This window comes from Dromaius novaehollandiae, chromosome Z (assembly GCF_036370855.1).
Source record: "Dromaius novaehollandiae isolate bDroNov1 chromosome Z, bDroNov1.hap1, whole genome shotgun sequence".
Lineage (NCBI taxonomy): Eukaryota > Metazoa > Chordata > Aves > Casuariiformes > Dromaiidae > Dromaius > Dromaius novaehollandiae.
In genome coordinates, this window is record NC_088132.1 from 3,122,475 (window position 1) to 3,142,233 (window position 19,759).

Genomic DNA, 19,759 nt, shown 5'->3' on the forward strand with positions numbered 1-19,759 from the left:
GCATACACTTTTTCCAGAGGAATACACTGCCGACAATATCCTACGAAGATCCAAAGCAGTAAATGGATTTCTTTAATAACAGCTGGATACATCATGAGGAGCAATTTTTTGTAGCACTTTCTCCAAAAACTCCTTTCACTTTTAAGATCGTAAGGACAGCATAACATAAGCTGAAGTTGTGCTGTGTTTTAAAATCACTGTACAAGGGCCTATCTAAACCTGTTTATTTTTGACATCTAAGTATGTCATCTTCCAAGATCTGTTTCAATTGCTTTGAAGAATGGGCAGCCAGAATTTTCACCATCATTAATTTCTCAGAATGAGAATAAAGAGAGCTTTGCCTTAATACTAACGGTAACAGAGAGCCCATGGTCCCATGGTACACTTCTTAATCAAAGGCTGCTGCAGAGCTGGCGGGAACAAGCAGCACCCAACACAACAACAAAGCTTCTCTCTGTGATCAACTGTGAAAAGTAAAACATATAACAATACACATGCTGAATTAGCGCATTTCTTTTAAAAGCTTTACAAGCTGTACTCATACAAGCTGGTATTATCATCTCCATTTTTACAAACAGAGGACGAACGTGTAAAGAAACTAAAGTGATTTCCTTGAAGGACAACTAATTTACCCAGAAACAGAACTGAGAGTGCCTGACAACTGCTCCTAGCTATAAAGGCTACAGAACCATTGCCTCTGTTGGAGATATTCTGACCAAACTTCTCTTTGACTAGTTTTGGGTGACAAATTGGGCACTTGCTGAGAGAAAAGGTCTTGAGAACTCCAAATTCAAGTCAGCGGGCATGTATTTCTGAACCACGAGATCTAGGGACACCCAAGCAATTTTATTAACAGTTTCATACCATGAATCAGTGAATCAAAAAGATAATAAGGAGGCTGTGACAGACACTAAATAAAAGGGGAGAGGGGTGGACAGAAGAAAATGCTGCTTTATGCAGTAATGCTCCAAAGATTATCTACAAAATCTCTTTATGGGACTTTTACTCATCCTGGTCTACAATACAACCATGACACAGTCTACCACTCCAAGTAGGCTCAAGCAGACTTTTCTTCCTTCCTTTGGCTCAGTTCAGAGGGAGACAAAGATTTTCACAGATACCAAGAGTTCATGTTCTGACTTACATCAGTTCAGCTCCAGTCTGGAAACCACAGGCCTTTTCCTCATTTCCTGTGGATTTGATACAATCCACAATAGTAGGAGCTGCTGGGAGGAGAAAAATGGTAGAAGGTATTTACTGACTTTCTTCCTAGGTTGAATACTGTCCTGAAATATTCAGAAAGTCGTTTTTTTTTCTTTTAGCAGCTCTGCACTTCTCATGTTAGACCAAGCATAGAGAAATCCATCTGCCCCAGACAGGCCGCTACCATTACTTAGTAGGAAGCATCTTTGGACATCTACCAATAAAGTAGACATAGATGATAACCCATAGATAAAGGGATGTCTCCCACTGGACTAACAATTTACAATAGATATGTGCCTTCTACACAGAAGTACCCCCAGACATATCTTTCTAAAAACATCAGTGAGGGGAGCTATTAGAGGTGCAAGCTTGTCTGTAACAGATTATTTGTCCGTTCAGAAAAGCATATCAGCATGTCAGTGTGTTTGTTACCTGCTCCCCATGTCTGCAGACAGGCCACAAACATTTTCTGCATGTACAGACCGCAATAGCACAGAAAAATAGTGGAAAGCTCCAAGACAGAAACATGGTATAACGAAAGCCTGCATAAATACCAATGGAAGCATAAACACCAACATACTACTCACATGTCACAGCACCCCGAACCCACCCTAAATTCCAAAAATCATTCATCCACAAGAAACAAAAAACAAGTACACACACTTGAAGAAACCAAAACTATTCTCCACTATCCAAAAAATGAGGCACTACTTTGGAAACCCTCCTTACTCCTGCTATGCAACAGATTGGCAAAGTTTAGGTTATAAGGTATAGTTAGTACCTTGTTCTTTTTACCTCAGTGTTGAAAAGGGACAAAGACTGAGAAACAAACTGTAAGTTTATCCAGCCAAATAACTCTCAAGACCAAGAAGATCTTTCAAAGGTCAAGACAGCTTACTGATACATGCAGCCTCTTGACCTATCATCTTCTACCAAATAACCTCAGGCTCTAAATGAATATAAACTGCAAAATATTCTGCTGAACTCATTTTAATATTTGAACATTCTTCTTATCTGTTACCCATCCAAGCCACATATTTATACATACCATTCTCACATGTTAAATTAAGCTCCCAGCTTTCTCACTTGCAAGAAGTTAATCAGGACTCATTAAATAAAATTGTTAAAAGTCTACCTAAGTATACCGAAGACTCTAAGGTATAACATCTCATCCTTTTTATTAACAGGAGCCACAACTAAAGATGTAGGCTATGTCTATACTAGACAATGCACTTCTCTGGTAAAGTCCTCCTCATCCAGAGGGAACTATTCCAGCAAAGATATTTCCACCTTACTTGTCCACCCTTGAGGAAAATTAATCTTAGAATTCAAAGGAAAATTGTGTTGCCCCTATTGTTCTCTGTTCTGGGCTGCCTGCTAACACAGCTATGTTGGTTAAACCGCAACCAAAGCCTTGTTAGTTATATATACTCTTAGAAAGATAATTTGGAGAATAATTCACTTCCCCATTCATCAGTTTTGGGTAGAAAGTCAAGAGAGAGTGAGAGGGTAGACTTCACTGCATTCCTTACTTTCCAGTGTCTTGTGCACAGTTTTACACACTTTGAAGGAAAGGTGCCATTCTAATTAAGATTTGCTTTCCATCTGTTCTGTATCTGCACAAGCAGCCAGGCAAAGTGCAAAACAGTTCAAATCTGAGTAGCTTTCAACAGCTAATAATGCATTGCTACTAACTTCTAAGCTTTAACCTGAGAAGCTTGCCAGGAACAAAGCTTTGGGATGAAAATCCCACTATATTCTAGCAGGCACAGGTAATATTTCATACATTTCACACTATTCCTACAAGACACACTCCTTTTCCCTCTGCACTTTAAGGGCTTGAATTCCACAGTCCCTAAAATGAGGGTCAAGAAGGAAGCATGCTTAATATACAGAATGAAAGGCAGTTTACACTTCAGGCCTTCTTTGCACATACCTACACTTGTAGGAAATATAACCTCATTGTTGATTTGCACTTCGATCCAGTCCATGAGAAGGTTCATATACTGGGGTGCTGGCAGTGCTGTGGGCTTCTTGTACTTCACGTCATCCTGCCACCGGTACTCATACTTAGGGCCTCCAGACATCACTGGGCAAGTCCTCTCTGTGCAGAACTCACAGACAGTTCCATAAATGAGGTTGATCCTGTTGAAGAAGTCAACAACATGGACGGCCACCCAGTCATTTTGGTCTTCTCCACTTGGCAACTGCACTGCTGCTTTCAAGTCCACACCCGGGTTCAGAGAGGCCTGTGCTCGTTTATGAAGCTCAAATCTCTGGGTCCCAGGTTCAAACTTGCGTTTGGGACGGAAAGTCTTATCCTTATTAAAGACTTGCTTGAGTGCAATGGACATGTCTGGTAATTTTTTACCCTCCAGCAACTGGCACTGTTGAGATTTAGTGCAGGTATTCAAAAACAGTTGCTCCCTGTCACCAGTCCTCCAGGCCCTGCTCTTTTTGTCACAAAAGCTCTTGTTGACTTTAAAGCAGTCTACTGGCTATTCCTCTTGAAAGCCTTCCTGAAAGGCTTCATGTTCCTAAGGATATGGAGAAAATATAAATTAGCAGAAAGCTCATATCTAGTCCTAACAATCTGTTACTGTTTGCCATCATCTTCTAGTAACAATGAACTGAAAAGCAAATTTGAAATATATAACAAACCTTAAAAATTGGCCAAACTGTAACCTGATGTACACTTAAAATAAAAGCCTCCTTTTTTTTTTTTAAGTATTAAGGAATTAATCACTCTGCCTTTTTAAAGTATCTACCCAAACGCTGCTCTCAAGTCATCATAAAGATGGGAATTAAATATATCTTGTATAAAATTTCTATCTGTATATAATAACAACCATTTACATTTACACGTGTTTTACGGTGAGTGCACCTCATACATAGCATACACATAAATTTACCAGAAAGAATACTGCATGACAATTTAAAAGTTCCTAAAGTGGCAGAAGGTGCTGCTAAGGTTTCACCATAGCGTCATTCTTCTTCTTTTCTGTGTCTATGTACGAAAAAAAAACCATGAACAAGATTTGGTTCCATATTTTTATTTAATGAGCTATTTGTTTTTACAAACATCATAGGATGTATTGAGAATGAAACATGCAGTATTGCACAGAAATAATTCCTAAGTTCCGCTAAACTGTATAGAGCTTGTTACCATCTTTCACCTATTTCTGGGAATTCAGTAGTGGTCTTAACTTTCTATTGAACTGTGTAGAATGATAAAAAAGCAACGGTGAAGCTGCCACTTTCTTTAAAGCTCTATTCAACTTCTCTATAGGGGAATACTTGGCATAGTGATTGTTAAAGAAAAGAACTCTGATTTTGTATTGTTCTATCTAACCTAGTCTGACCGGCAGCAAAAAATGGTTTTAACAGCCAGTCTGACTAAAAAAAAGTAATTATTGCATTAGAGCCTTTTTTTCTTACATAAATATATATGTGTATGTGTGTGTGTATATATATCTCTCTATACATGTATACATATATACATATATATATACCTCTCCTCACATATATATATGTGCAGGAGAGTATTATCATCAGTAAATGTAAGCAACTAATAGCTGATGGAGTAGCTAGTGGCTAGTTCAGTGAGACTTTTGTTTTAGTAACAAAGGTTTTTGATTAAAGTCCTAAAGAGCGACCATTTCATGCTGTGCCATATTTAAACTAAATGGCAAGTCTTAAATATGCACAGACTACAAAAACCCTACCCTATTAACATCTAATGAATTCTCTTCATGGGATTAGGCTCCCATGAAGCATGCTCCCATGATCCCATTTTTCCCTTAAAAGAAAAAAGAAAATTTGCTCCCATGCAAATGTTGCTGGACTGTATATACCAGGCACTACATTTTTCTGAAGACAGCTGCCCAAGGCTTTGCTGAGGGGCAGAAAGCAAAAGAAAAAGGTGCTGCTTTCTCTCAAGCACCGTAAGAAAGTAAAACATACATAAGCAAACAAATCCGATATTCTAAACAATGTCTTCACACAATAGAACATAACAGGCATGAAAAAAATGCTCTGCCAAACAGCTAAAAGGTTAGCACCCAGCCAATTTTCCAGCAAGCTGTAAATAAACAAAACTGTCATGGCTGATGGCACATCTTCACATCGCCTTGCAGGGATACTCCAATCATTAATTTATAAACAGCCATTCTTTCAGTGTCAGAAAAGTGTGAGAAGTTCAGGGATGAGAACAATCCTCCAGGGAGACTACTGTCTCATCTGACATGCCTTTTGAAGTAATGTTCAAGCACAGTCCAGGCAGGCTGAAACCTGAGGCAGGTTGGGGAAAGAAGACTCAAAATATAACTAGCCTTGTAGTTAAGTGTCACTGGCAGGAAATGAAGGAACTTTAAAAAGATGGCTCTGCCCTACAGTTTGTTATGCTGAACCCCATAACTTCCAGCTCTCACATGCTTTCTGGCAGTTGGCTGTTTGTTTAAAAGCCCTTCAAAGAACAGGTGAGTACTGCTGCTTACACTGAGCTTGTGACTGACACACTTAGAGATGGCATGGAGCCAATGTCCCAGTTTGCAAGAACAGGGATTCTAGCTCAAGTTTTACAGCTCAAGTAACTACATTTTCTTCCACTTTAATACACCCAGAAGTGTTATGGGGCTATTTTGATTCCCTCATCTTCAAAAAACACATTTTGTAGCACAGTACTCACTGGTGTTAAATTTTTTCCAGGACAGAAGATAATGTATTTTTATCAGTTATTTCCTACTTAATATACAAAGAACCATATTAAATATGTACTCCTCCCCACTTCTGTCCATGCATTCAGTAAATGTAAGCTTGTATAACAGAAATTAAGAGAGAGAAGCAGCAACTGAAACATTCAGCAAACAACTCATTATTTCTTTTCACATTGTCTGTATGTGGAGTGTCACTGTTAAAACTGCCCTTGGAAACACAAATGCATCACCTTCTAGGCCAAATTCTGCACAAAGACTAATACAGAACATTATTCTGCTATACATCTAGAAGAAACTCTGCTTTAACATTCCAAGGGTGCATCTGAACAAACAAGTTCCTATACGTTTCCTACCTGGAGAGTCTTCTGTTTAGCATCTTGCAATAAAAACTAAGGCTCCTCCTCTTTCATCTCTCTTGCACTTTACCAGATATAAAACTGGATACTGTTCTTGGAAAGCTGGACTGTACAACTCTGACTCATTGCCCAGGAATCAGTGTGCTTAGTTGCTCATACATTTTCAGATGCAAGAATACAAAACAGATAAATATATGACCTGAATTTCACACAAACACTGTGCTTTTTTGAAATCAAAATCATTTTGTGCATCCTGCTTCCTGAAGGTCTTTTCCATGTCATTAACCCTATTCCCCACTCAAAGGCTAAACGGAATGAATGAAGAAATAAACAAGAATTTTGAGAGCAGGCACCTCACTTCCAAAACAGAAAGTTTTCCTGCTAGTTATGGCACTGTCCTTACTCTCACCGTAGTAATCAGCTCAGTTAGACTTTTCTAAACACTTATAAAGAGCATCACCATCACTTCTCTGGAAGAAAAAAGCTTTCACTTTAGTCTCAAAGAGGAAAGAACAAGCTAAGCTTTGTCACGTGGCTCAGCAGAGTAGAGGCATGCCTCAGAGCATGCTCAGAGCTTGTGGGTTTGGTTCCAGACCACCACAATAGAGAGGCTATCGCAATAAAGCGAGTCACACGAATTTTTTGGTTTCCTAGTGCATATAAAAGTTATGTTTACACTATACTGTAGTCTATTAAGTGTGCAATAGCATTATGTCTAAAAAATCAATGTACATACCTTAATTAAAAAATACTTTATTGCTAAAAAATGCTAACCATCATCTGAGCCTTCAGCAAGCTGTAATCATTTTGCTGATGGAAGGTTTTGCCTCAGTGTTGATAGCTGCTGTTTGATCAGGGTGGTGGATGCTGAAGGTTGGGGTGGCTGTGGCAATTTCTTAAAATAAGAAAACAATGAAGTTTGCTGCATCAATTGACTCTTACTTTCATGAAGGATTTCTCTGTAGTGTGCGATGCTGTCTGACAGCATTTTACCCACAATAAAACTTCTTTCAAAATTGGAGTCAATCCTCTCAAACCATACCGCTGCTTTACCAACAAAGTTTATGTAATATTTTAAATCCTTTGCTGTCATTTCAACAACGTTCACAGCATCTTCATCAGAAGTAGATTCCATTTCAGGAAACCACTTTCTTTGCTCATCCCTAGGAAACATCTCCTTGTCCGTTAAAGTTTTATCATGAGATTGCAACAATTTAGTCACATCTTCAGGCTCCACTTCTAATTCTAGTTCTCTTGCTATTTCCCCCATATCTGCAGTTACTTCCTCCACTGAAGTCTCGAACCCCTCAAAGTCATCCATGAGGGTTGGAATCAACTTCTTCCAAACTCCCATTAATGTTGATATTTTGACCTCCTCTCATGAATCACGAATGTTCTTACTGGCATCTAGAATGCTGAATCCTTTCCAGAAGGTTTTCAATTTACTTTGTCTAGATCTATCAGAGGAATCACTATCCAAGGCAGCTATATATAGACTGGGATCCCAGAAAGAATGATCACAGGTGTCTCATTATTACTGTGAGACCTGGAAGCACAGACAGAAATGTGCAAACAAGGGCTCTGTCTTCCAGGTGCTGGCATGGATAGTGTCCCCATGGCTTCTATGGTGAAAGTTTTGAGGAACAACCCAAACTATAACTATTAAGGAAAAAATGTCTTATTGCAGCTCTTCTACACAGTTTTTACTTGAAATCTAGAGCATGCCAATTAATACACAAAATAAAAGCAATAGTAAATGGTAGCATCCAGTGAAAGCAAACTTACTGATGCTTCAGTGAAAGAGTTTTCTGTTGTTTATGGTGGCAGAAGTCCTAGCATCTTTAGAAAAAATCAGAACTTGGCTTCAAGTTCTGCTCATGAAAGAATTCCTGGGTTTTTTTGCTTGTTTGTTTTTCTTCCCCCCAAGTTCTTCCCTTTACTCTAAAACTACTAGGACTACCTTGCACTAATCCTTATGTGACAACCACAATAACAGCACTGCAGCCTTAAGGTTCCTCAGGTGGAATGGGCTGACTGGAAAGAAGTCTTCCCAAAGTCAGAAAACCCTTTCCACATATATCAATATCTATTTAACATGCAATAACTACCTTTTATTTGTCTCTGCATGGGAAAAAAAGGAGAAAGTGGTTTCATGGAACTAATTGTTATGGAAATTAGGCTCACTAGCCACCATAACAGGGTCCAACCCTAGGTTCCCGCAGAAAAGTTCAGAGCCAAATCAAAGCAAATTAAATAATTAAATTGTAATGACGCACATGCAGTAATTACAGCTCAAGCTGGGTGCCTCCGAAGAGGGACCTCAAACAAAGAAATCCCTGGGCAATTATCGCTTGTTCAAATTAAGTTTCCCACCCCTCACGCGGTAGTTCAGATCAATAGTAATTTTTAGGTCCAAGGTCTCCTGCTCCTTATTGGGTCTCATCGTTGTTCCTAGGCAGGCTGTTTTTCTCCCTTATCTTTACTGTTGCGGTTTCTGCTGACGGTTGTATCTTTGTTTCTTGTTGGGTCTTGCTGTTGTCTCTCAAGGTCCTGAGAAGGAGGACATGATTCTAAATCATAACAATTAACACTGCCCCAACAGTGAGTTGAGGCTTTGTCCCTCAAGGTCCTAATGCCCTGCACTGGTCTTATTTCAAAGCCTTGACATCCTCCCTTTTGGAGTGTGAGACACAGGAATGCAGACTGCTTGTAGCTTCCTTATCTTCCCAGCTTGAACCAGCTCTGAGGCCCTTTTCTTATTGGACTAAGTAAAAGTTCATTATTTTATCCAAGTGTGGCCTAAGGCTTCAGCAAATTTAGCTCCTCATGCTAAGCAAGTTTTATATCAGTTGTGCTAAGCAGCTACCTCTAGACAGTTTCAGTTCGCTATTCTTTAACACTAACTAATGGATCATGTTTAAGAAGTAACAAATCAAAGCCACAATTTTGACCACAGAAAACAGTAAAAAGAACCTTTTGATAACCAAGGTGTCAAGACTCAAGAGCATGAAATATAAGTGACTTTGGACCTGATTCTTACCTTGTTTAGATCATTAACCACTTCCTCCCTCCATTTCTAAACTAAAAAAAATTTGAAAGGGAAAACAGAAGACAATGGATAACTGCCTATAAAACTGGCTGCTTTAAAAATGAAAACAATCATGTAATGTGACAAACTAATTAAATTAGATCAGCTCATTCTGGAAAGGTATACTGATCACCATCAGGACAGCTGGTACTTGCTCATTCCAATTTACATCGTAACAGCATCCATTGCCATCCATTCAGGAACATGGCCTTACAATAGCATACAGTTGAAGGTGAATCAAATTAGGTATCTCTCAGAACTACGGTAAAGAAAACATCATGGTTTAGATTAGATTGATGTTCAGCCCCTGTTCCTCTGTCATCCAGGAATTTAAGGTTTTGACCCTTTATAGATTCATACTCATATTCAGTATATGAGGCTGTAATTTCTTGATGACTTAAAGCATTGAAAAGAGCAATCCTGCCTCACCTTCTCCTGCTTCAGGTTCCTGCTTTTTACCGTGCCCTTTGTAATGCCTGGCCTTGGTGTTTATACACACTTGCAGCTGTATGAGGCTGAGAACTAAACTGCAAAGACTAAAAATCACTGATTTTTCAGTCCCATCAATTTCCTTCATCCCTTGCTTGGCCACACAGCACAGGGAAGAGGATAGCATAAGGAAGGGTCTATGTGGAAGAAGAAAGATGGGATAGATGGTACAAGGAACACGTGGGACAGGTTTTTCACTCACAGAGACTTCAGTGAATCACAGTGTGTGCCATTATCATTTCACATCTCTCAAGCTCTTAAATCATGTGCAGAACTCCCTTTAACCTAGGCAACTATGGACACTGCAATTTGACACAGTGACAGATGATGTGATGAAGCCTACAGTTCTGACTGTCCCTTTAAATGCTTGTTTTGGCCTCACACCCAGGTTCTTCCAGTTCTCTCCCAGTAAGGTCTACAAACTTTTACTGGTCTCAGCTGTGGTTAGCACACTAGCTAGCACAGTCTCTGTAAGTACACAAAGAGTCTCTTCTTTCAGTTATAATGCCTTGTGACTCAGTACCTCCTTCCACCACTAATAAAACACAGCTTTTATTAGTGCATATGCATGACTTTGCCAGCTGCCCTTAAAATCATTGCTCTCATAGGCTGTTAATATATTTATAGTGGATTGGGTGCTTGAGCTTTACTTACTGCGGCAGAAATAGCAATAGAACCAACTCACTAACTATGCTCTGCCAAAAAAAACCCCTTCTGTTTCTACACACAGTAGTATAGGGTTCTTAGACTTTTGCAGTAGGCTTATTCTGGAATTTGCTGCAAAAGAGAACTGTTATCTTTCATTCCTTAAAAAATACAGTGAGGGCAGGTGAAAGAAGTAAGGAAATTCTAATAGCTTTGACAGAAAAAGATAAAAAAAACCTACATAGTGATTTTCTATGGTAATAGGCATTTCTCTCCTCCAGTTTGTTCCATTTCAGACTCCGATGAAATTCTGGCTATGCTGCTGTCAGTGGGAGCTCTGATACTGACTTCAAGAGAGCTAAAATTTTACTTCTACCCTCTGAGTACACTACTGTGACAGAAGAATAAGAATGAGATCTGGTTGAACTATAAGGCACCTCACAAATGTGTTTTCTCTCTTCAGCTTAATTTGCTCCTAAAACTATATTCTGGCTTTTAAAAGCACTGGCACATTTGACTAGACAGAGAAATTAAAATATCATTTCTTACCCATCCCTACACTCTCAGAACATTCACACAATTCCCAGACAAAAGCCTAAAGGAGGGCCTTAACCAAAATCCACTGAAGTTCATTGAAAAAATGCCCAATAAACTCAGCCCGGGTGATACAAGTAGTAGGGAACAGCAAAACATGCACACACAAAAATGCTCCACTGGCCTCAGATCTGTAGCCAGGGCCTTGCTCTTCTCCTTTGTGTACAGATTAACCTAAGGTCATGTGTTTCTGTACTAGGCAATACAACAATTAACCTGCTGGAAGCTGGCAGTTTATGCACTCTGCTCTGCATCTAGTAGCCAAGTTCAGATTTATATTTGGTCTAAATCTCAGCTCTGGAACCACATATGTGGTCCACTTTAAGAAAAAAAAAGTCTAAATCAGTATATTCCATCTTACAATGTCATTCAATTAAAATCACTCGTTTTCTTTTTCAGGGAAAGCATACAAAGAAACAGGCAGAGACTCATCATTCCTACTTGTGTCTTATGAAGAATATAAAAATTTCCACAGATATGAAAGAGCTTATGACTTCGTAGGTCAAGGGTTTGTCATACTGGTAAGTCTGCAACCTGGCAAGCCATACTGTGCGTCAGCAGCACATGGTCACAATGCATAGCCTTTGCAGTTGATAGTGGGGTCTGAAAGATCTGGCTGCATGAGCTGTATCGTCAGAGAAAAATCAGCCACAGTGTTGCTTCGCACCTGGTCTTAACTTGTAGGACCAAACAGGCTGACTTAAAGATTGAAGAGATTTTTCTCTAAAGAAACGCTTCGCTCACCACCCTGAGATTTCATCATGTTCAAACTTATCATTTGGTCAAAATGACCTACTATTATGCACAGGGGTAAAAGCAGAGAACCAGCTAAATATATGCATCCCCATAAACTAGCCTAGAAACAGAATACTTGGTACTACGGTAGCCACATACACTCCAAAGCTTTAAATCAGCAGTCTATTACTAGCAGGATTTACTTGTAGGGAAGAAAAAAAACCCAAAACTGCGCACACAATGCTTTCTTAGATATCTGGGATAGCTGAAATGTCATGAAAGCAACTAGATGAAGTCAGAGCCATGGTAAATCAAACACTTCGTATGGGCAAGAATACAGAAGATAATGACTGTACCCTCTGAGGAGGGCCTACTTCCTCTTCACAACAATTGTTGTTGTAACAAGGATTGTTCACATAGAATGAAAAGAGAACAGAAAAAAATGTGGGTTCAGCTTTCTTTTAATGCAGTACAGCAGATGGTAGGTAGCCAGCACTATATGACTGCCCAGCTCTGCATGGACCATCAGCCACAAGCATTATGTACCAATGCGGCAGTGGCTGCACACTAGCAAATATAAAGGGAACAACTGCGGAATTATATTCTACCCCTACCTGCCCAAGAAGAATTTTACAGTCTATGATTCTACTTTACCTTTCTAGTGAATTAAATTACTTAAGCTTTCAAAATCTTTTCTCTACCTTTGCACACTGCTCAATCCATATTGTGCTCCATGAGCCATTTAACACAGCAAACAAAACTTCCATTCACACACTGATCTGGAAGCAGGGTTTGGGTGTTTTTTTCTCTTAGCTCCTGTGGTAAGCAGTTTATACGCAGCAGCACAATATCTTACAACTCTTTACAGTCTGTTTTTTTAAGCAACCATCATCTTGCCCAAGCTCTGAGATCAGGTTTTCCCTTCTCCCATAAACCATTTTGCACTATACAGAACACTACTTCTAACTATGCACAAAGATTTACTGTGACAGATGTATAGGAGCAGGTTCTCAACAGGTATAAAGAGGAAAACCTTGTTCACTTCAAACTGAGGATCTAGCATTTGAAAAAGAAGTTACCCATAGCTATTGCCAATAAATACTTCATACTACAGAAAAAGGAGAACAAAGAAAAACATTACCCGCACAGCCTGTAAAAATGATTGGCAGGGAAGGTTAAGATGGGTTCTTTCTTGGCTATTACAATAAGCGATTTACTCTAAAGAAAAATAATTGATTATTCCTTTTGTTCTGTGTGGTCACAGCAGTCACCCAGCAGGGAAAGCACACCTAACTTAATCTCTGGAAGGTGCCATTTTGCCAAAGCTAGAACTAGAGTTCTTCCCCACTGCCTGCAAAAGCTTAGTTAAGCTTTAGCTAAAAACCAATTGCTGTTTTGAATTAAAAATAAATGTAAAGCTGGCAGAGTTTGACAGTGGGAGTTGTTAAGGTGTCTAAGCTTCCTCCTACTGAACTAATTTACACAGTGTATTTTCCAAACCATAATTTCAGTAGCTCCTTGACCAAGAAAAAAAAAAAAGGATAGATTCCTATTTAAACTTGTGCATCTGCATGTAGCACATGCTCTGAATCAAAAGCCCAGTCTCCATCTGTCTCACGTGCCAACCAGAGCATCACAATTACAAACATATATTTACTGGTGTAACTCTAAAATTTTAGTTGGGGTGTTTTGTGCTGACGTTTCTTAATGAATCCTTGAAATTGTAATGTCCCCTTCTACCATATCTCATCACATAGCCTCAAATCTCATAGACTTTGCGGTGGACAGGAGAACCTAGACAGAACTGATATAAGACATTTAATTCATGGCACATTACGATCTCCTAGATGCTGGGGATCCTATGGGACAAGAAAGGCTGTCTTATCAAAGATCAAACCAATGATGGTTACAGCTGTTAGGGAATTCACAGCATGTCTAATACATCAGTAAATACATGCTTGTATCATACACATCTGTGGAAGTTCTGTTCCCTCAAAACAAGATCTTATAACATTCACACTCATATAACCCATAAGACATCAGAAGCACAGATTGGTGCAGTGTAATTATAGCAAAAAAATAGAAGGTCACTGATGAAAGAGAACAGGCTTTGTGAGACCAGAGGCAGGAAAGCTACCAAAATGTGTGGAAAAGGCACTGGGTTAAAAAACCATGCACTTCCTGCACAGCTACTCAGACAGTGGGTTTTCTAATTTTTTTTTTTTTTTTTTAACAGCTCACTCCCAAATTGTGATTCTGAAAATGTGGTACTTCATTATTCACTGATCCTCCACAGCTGGAAAACTGATTTTCAAGTATGCCCTGCCAACATCCCAGAAGGGCTGCAAGATACGAGTTTTGCAGATAATTTTGAGATCCTTACATGAAACGTAATTTGTACATTCAACATAATTTTAATTAGAAGAAAAACAACAACAAAAACATCCTCCCAAAACATCATTTATTGCTTGGTCTTAGAAGATGATTAGTGCGTGAATTTTCTCTCCACCTCAACTCCTCAGAGTCTTCCAAAGAGAAAGCATTTGACAACATGCATGAAAAACCCACTGATTCCCAGAATATGACCTAGTTATCATACCCTGGTTAACATAATAGTATCAACAAGAGAATCTGTTTTATAGCTGAATGTTTCCATGTGTGGGTTCTGAATCTCTTTTCCTCCTCTCCCACTTCCCTCTATTCCACACATACATTCTGCAACAGCCAGAAGATACTGATGTTCAGATTTTTTTTTTTTTAACTGTATGTTTGGTGCTTCTAATACATGGCCTTGATGTGTTCTTTTAACATTTTAATTTATCCATTATAATTTTACATAGTATTTAACAATACTGAGAATGCTGCTAATGTTCTCGCAAACTTTAGCATTGCAAATTAATTTCTAAAATGGCATTAAGCCAAAACAGCATTAGCCGTTTGGATTATTTTTGTCATTCTGAGTGCCACATATATAAACGGTTAGGAGACTGCACTACTACATTACTATTCTTTATCCCCTTTTGATCACATCTTTTGGCATCCACACATTCCATACATTATGGTTTTGACCAAGTCCGAAGTAATTTGAGAGAATGCAGTTGTATTACATACAGTATCTGCTATTAGAGAGGGAGGCGCCGTTTTTTCAAAGGCAGCAATCAGCACAGAACCAAAGAGAACTCCCTGTTCCACGGACACATTATTATATTATAAAGCATAGGTGACTGAGAAGAGTGAACTTCTATCCTGCCACAACTGAGATCAAAGTACAAATTTCTGTTGTAAAAATGCATGAGAATCGGAGATGGCGAGCCACACAACTGCAGATTTCTGAACAAGTGGGGGTTTTTTTGAGGGAGTTAGAGTATTGCAGACCACAACTGTGGCTTCAGAGAGACTTGAAAGTTAGGCTACACATACTTCTTTAGGAAACACTAACAATACCCAAGGAGTATTACAGGCAAATAACTGCAAGTATACCTGCAGACAGCATGACTGCAGGAAATTTGATGGTGGTTATTCAGCAGCTACTCCTATGATGCCTCAGACTTTGACAACACACATCTCAGCAATGCTACACCAGACAAAAATTTGGAAATGCTTTCCCCTATTTTTTTTCTCCATATGAAGTTTCTTCCCTTTGTATTCCTCTTTTTGTTCCAAATTTTTCTCTTAATTTTCCTTTTACATTTCTCCTTCCTGCCTTTCTCCAAACTTCTGCTTAGTGTTCCTTGCATTCATGTCCAGAACCGCAACAAACGTGGGTTTAAGTACTAGCTAAAGAGCAATTGAGAAAGCAGAGAGGACATACCAAAACTAGGGCTGCTGGCTACATCCTGTTTTGCCTCTGCTGAGTTTCTAATCCTAGGTTCAAATCAGGAAAACAATCAGGCAAATATACAATGAAATTGTAAACCATCTACATTCATTCTTTTTTCATCATGTGCAGACAGGTTCAATTATTAAATTACTGCATGTACATGGAAGTACACACAATTCTTCTTGCATACTTCCTGTTTTAAGAACAGGACAATATATTACAAGTCATCCTGCCTGTAAGGCCAGAACCTACCACCCAATTCTTCGCTTGCCCACTCTAAAGTAAAACACAGTTAACTCCAGTTAAGGCAGAGCCAGACATATGCAGCACTCCTGGGAATTCAGGGTAAAATCCACTACTCTGATTCCTTCTTTTATCAGATATGCCTAAAACAGCATGAGAAACTGTGGCAAATGTAATACGTAAATTTGGAGAACATGATGACTATAATGGAAAAGGATAATTAAAAGGAGAAAACTTCAAGTACTGACCACATCAGCTGTAAGTATAATAATAATAATCCAGTACTGCCAGGAAATCGGGATTTTCCAAACTCTGGTAAGCATCATCAGCATCCTCATTCTTTCAGCTCCAACTTTTTTTAATTAAGTATGAATACCAATACTAGCTTTCCAGTACTTACTAAAAGAAAGAAAACTAATCAAAACAATAGGAAAAACTGAAAGGTATCCGTGAAATGTCTGTTCTGAAAATAAAAAAAAAAAGCAACTAACTTACAAAGTGAGCATATGTTCACATATATTCAGATTCATGTGTATTCCAATCACTGGATTTCACATAGAAGGAGTTAAATCCAGTTTATAGCAGTAAAAAGGTCATTTTGACATATTTCAGCATAGGAAGACAAACACTTTCAGAGGTACATCCAGACCTCTCTAAATGCCTAATCCAGAATCACATTAGTATAAACATATCGATAAGTCTTGAAAGTCTTGCAACTATAATAAACGTGTAAGAGTGCTAGTGATTTTGTGTAGGTTTTATAAACGGCAATATTAAAAATTTGATGTAATTTAGTGAAGCACATTACATTTACAGAGAGTTACAGGGATGTAACATACCTATTCCAGCCTGCAGAGAGATAACAGAGTCCTGTTGTATTCTACAGAGTTTCCTCAAAGCTCACACATCTGATGTAACCACACATTTTTCAAAAGAGAAACCACTGAAGGCAGAGTATAATCCTTAATTTTTATATGCAACTACCAATCCAGCATCCTTTATGCCAAAAGAAATAGTACTCTCCAAAACTCCACAGAACAGTTATCACCTTTAGCAGGCTGGACACACAAAACTTCTGCTTGTTTGCAGCATTTTCTGAAGATACTGACTTATACTTCATCCCTGTGGCAGAGATACTGTATCCAGACCGTGAAACAGCATACTCCCTCCCTGAACTAACTGTGCCTTGCTCGAAAGAGATTTCAATGTAAGCTTGCTAAAGAATAACGAGTAAACTTTTCTGTTTGCTTCTGATCCATCACATCCCTTTGTCACTACGAATGTTAGATTAATTGCACTATGGACTCAGTTATTCCTGTACATGCCAGTTATGAAACAGATTCACTAACAAAAAAAAAAAAAAAAAAAAAAAAAAAAAATCAAACAGGAAATAGTATGTCAAGGATTACACTTTTTGTCTGCTTAAGACTTCATATTGTTTTTGTTTCTAAAACATTATCAGATGAAGGCAATTAGTCTACAGTGCAGATGGTGCACTACTGGACTACTATTTACACGAACATTTAAAGAAGATGAGACTTTGCTGGAACAGATTCTAGGAGTGCGCAATGCCCTGGGCAGCAACCTGAACTGCTGGATTGATTCAGCTACATTTTGGTTTTTTGTAAAGATGTAACCGACTGTATTGAGAAAAGGGGACATTGATGAGGAATACAACGAATCAATTCACTGTTTCAGAGCTCAGTAGCTCTGAAAACCAAAGCCACTGTTAACTGTTAGCCTTCCCTTCAGGCTGAAACACCAGCGTGCTTACAAAAAGCTTACAGGAATAAATTTTCAGTATAAAGACATTTTCTCACTTAAACTATTGTTATTCTACACATAGCGTAAGAACTGAGTCATGTTCCAAGACAGATGTAAAAAGGACATAGAATAGCAAAAAACTATCCTCCAAAGACTGAAATTTAGCCTATAACCAAATCAACACCTTTCTTAAAGTAAAGCAGCAATCTTTTTGTACGTAAACATGTTTCCAATTACATTCAAACTTCAAATCCAGTTTCTATTCTGTTTTTTGGAGATCAGTTGTTTTCTGTTCTCATACCTGTACACTTTCATTCATATTTACTGATCTGAAACAAACGGCTACTAGCAGTGCAATACATATTTCTAAAGGAAAACTATCCTGGCAATCCTGAGGAAGATTAGTAGCAACAGTCCCTTTTTACTATTTTCACTAAAGGAAAACAGACCACTTCTGGTCATGCTATACCTGCCATCCACAAAATACAACAGGATGTTGGTGACATCGTGACTAGGAAAATCATGAACAGCCAATTCTTCAAGAGGCTTTAACAGTTCAGAAAATACACTTGCAATTCCTCCATTTTATAGCATTGTTTTGAACTGGCCCACTAATGGTAATTTCGTCTCCTTTCTAAACAACAGAAATGGTAAAAAGTTGTAGGCTGAAGGGCCAAGAAAGATTTGGCCCTTCAATATAAGAAACCATTGCAAAAATTTATTTTTAGAGAACATGATTTTTTTTCCTACTTCCTATAAAATGCATTTAAAAATAAACCTTGTGAACTTTGGAGCCCCAGACATCTCTGAAAAATAGCTTTCATATTAGATGAAATATAGTGGACTGTATATTCCTTCCTTTACTTTAACTAGTCTAATTATACAAGATTTACCTGCCTAAAGAGAAGCTTAGCTTGGATCATTAAGAACAATACAGATTGTCACGGGATTCAGTACTAATGTCTGTCAGCATGACTGCAGCAATAAGAACACAGCAATCAGACCATAATTAAACCCCAGAATTTAGAAGTGACGGGGCAGTATGCACAATACAACAATATAATATCTTTCAGCTTAGCTTACTGCACAATCCCATATCAGGAGCAACTAGTGGTTGAAGAAATTTAATAATTAGAAGTAACAAGAACTCAGCAATTCCAACTTCTGGACAAAATGTCAGATTATATGGCATAATAAATAATGACACATATTAAACTCAATAACTGCATGAGCAAAATTCCTAACCAGCAATTCAGGCAACTCTCAGTTACCCATTATTAGCTTATTGGATGTGAAAACTGAAGAAGGGGGGTAAAGCAACAATGCCACAGAACTGCCATTGCCTAAAATGGTCTAAATTCTGACAAGGCTTAGGACTGAACAAATGCTGACTGTATAGTTTACAGGGACAACACAGCTCCAGCCAGAGAGGAAACTTCATACAGAGCATTGCCTGAGCACCTAAGCCCTAGGCCTGACAGGCCTGGCCAGCACTGATGATTCACCTTCTAGGACAAGGGGGGAAGGTTAGCTCTGTTGTTACCAGACACTCCAATCCTCAAATTATACTACATTCCTCAGAGCACACCTCCCTGTGCGGCCTGCAGAACTTGTGCACAGGCTGCTCCAGCAACACCCCCCTGCCCCCAGGTTAATAAATGCTCCCCTGAAGACAGAACACTGCTGACTACCACACAGAAAAACACAGTGGCTTAGTATGGAGCAAATGCAGCTACCCCTGTGACAACTGACACCATGGCAAAAGTTTCTGTTTTCAGATATATCATGTCGGCTATTGCCATAGCAAAGTGCATAAACCTAGGAATTCTCTTTCTCTGGGATGAGGTGTAGGATAGTGGTAAGATACAGAGGGGCTGGAGTCAAAACCCATGGAACAAGATTCATCTGTTCAAATGTAGGTATCTCTGGTGTAGACATCTATATATATGGTACTTGTCTAGACTCCCATTATAGTTATTAGGTAGAAACAGACACTTCTAGGACTTATCTCATCCTAGAGATTTAAAATACATCAGGTGCATCAAACAAAAATGGTCATGTGCGTCCCCTGACAATAAAGGCTGCCTAAGATAATCAGCTCAGATAC

General features: G+C 38.7%; 1 protein-coding gene across 8 annotated transcripts in view; it reads right to left on the reverse strand.

The window, feature by feature from the left end:
• MOB3B (MOB kinase activator 3B) overlaps positions 1–19,759 on the reverse strand; it is a 92,621-nt gene that overhangs the window by 48,015 nt on the left and 24,847 nt on the right. For 5 of the 8 annotated variants that reach the window (XM_064501197.1, XM_064501196.1, XM_064501198.1 and 2 more), the window contains exon 2: positions 3,140–3,740. In XM_064501197.1, coding sequence (XP_064357267.1) covers positions 3,140–3,557 — 418 coding nt within the window. In that variant the 5' untranslated portion in view covers positions 3,558–3,740. Of the gene's footprint in view, positions 1–1,144; positions 1,227–3,139; positions 3,741–19,759 lie in introns of all 8 variants that reach the window. The other 3 variants (XM_064501201.1, XM_064501199.1, XM_064501200.1) reach the window with 2 other exon arrangements.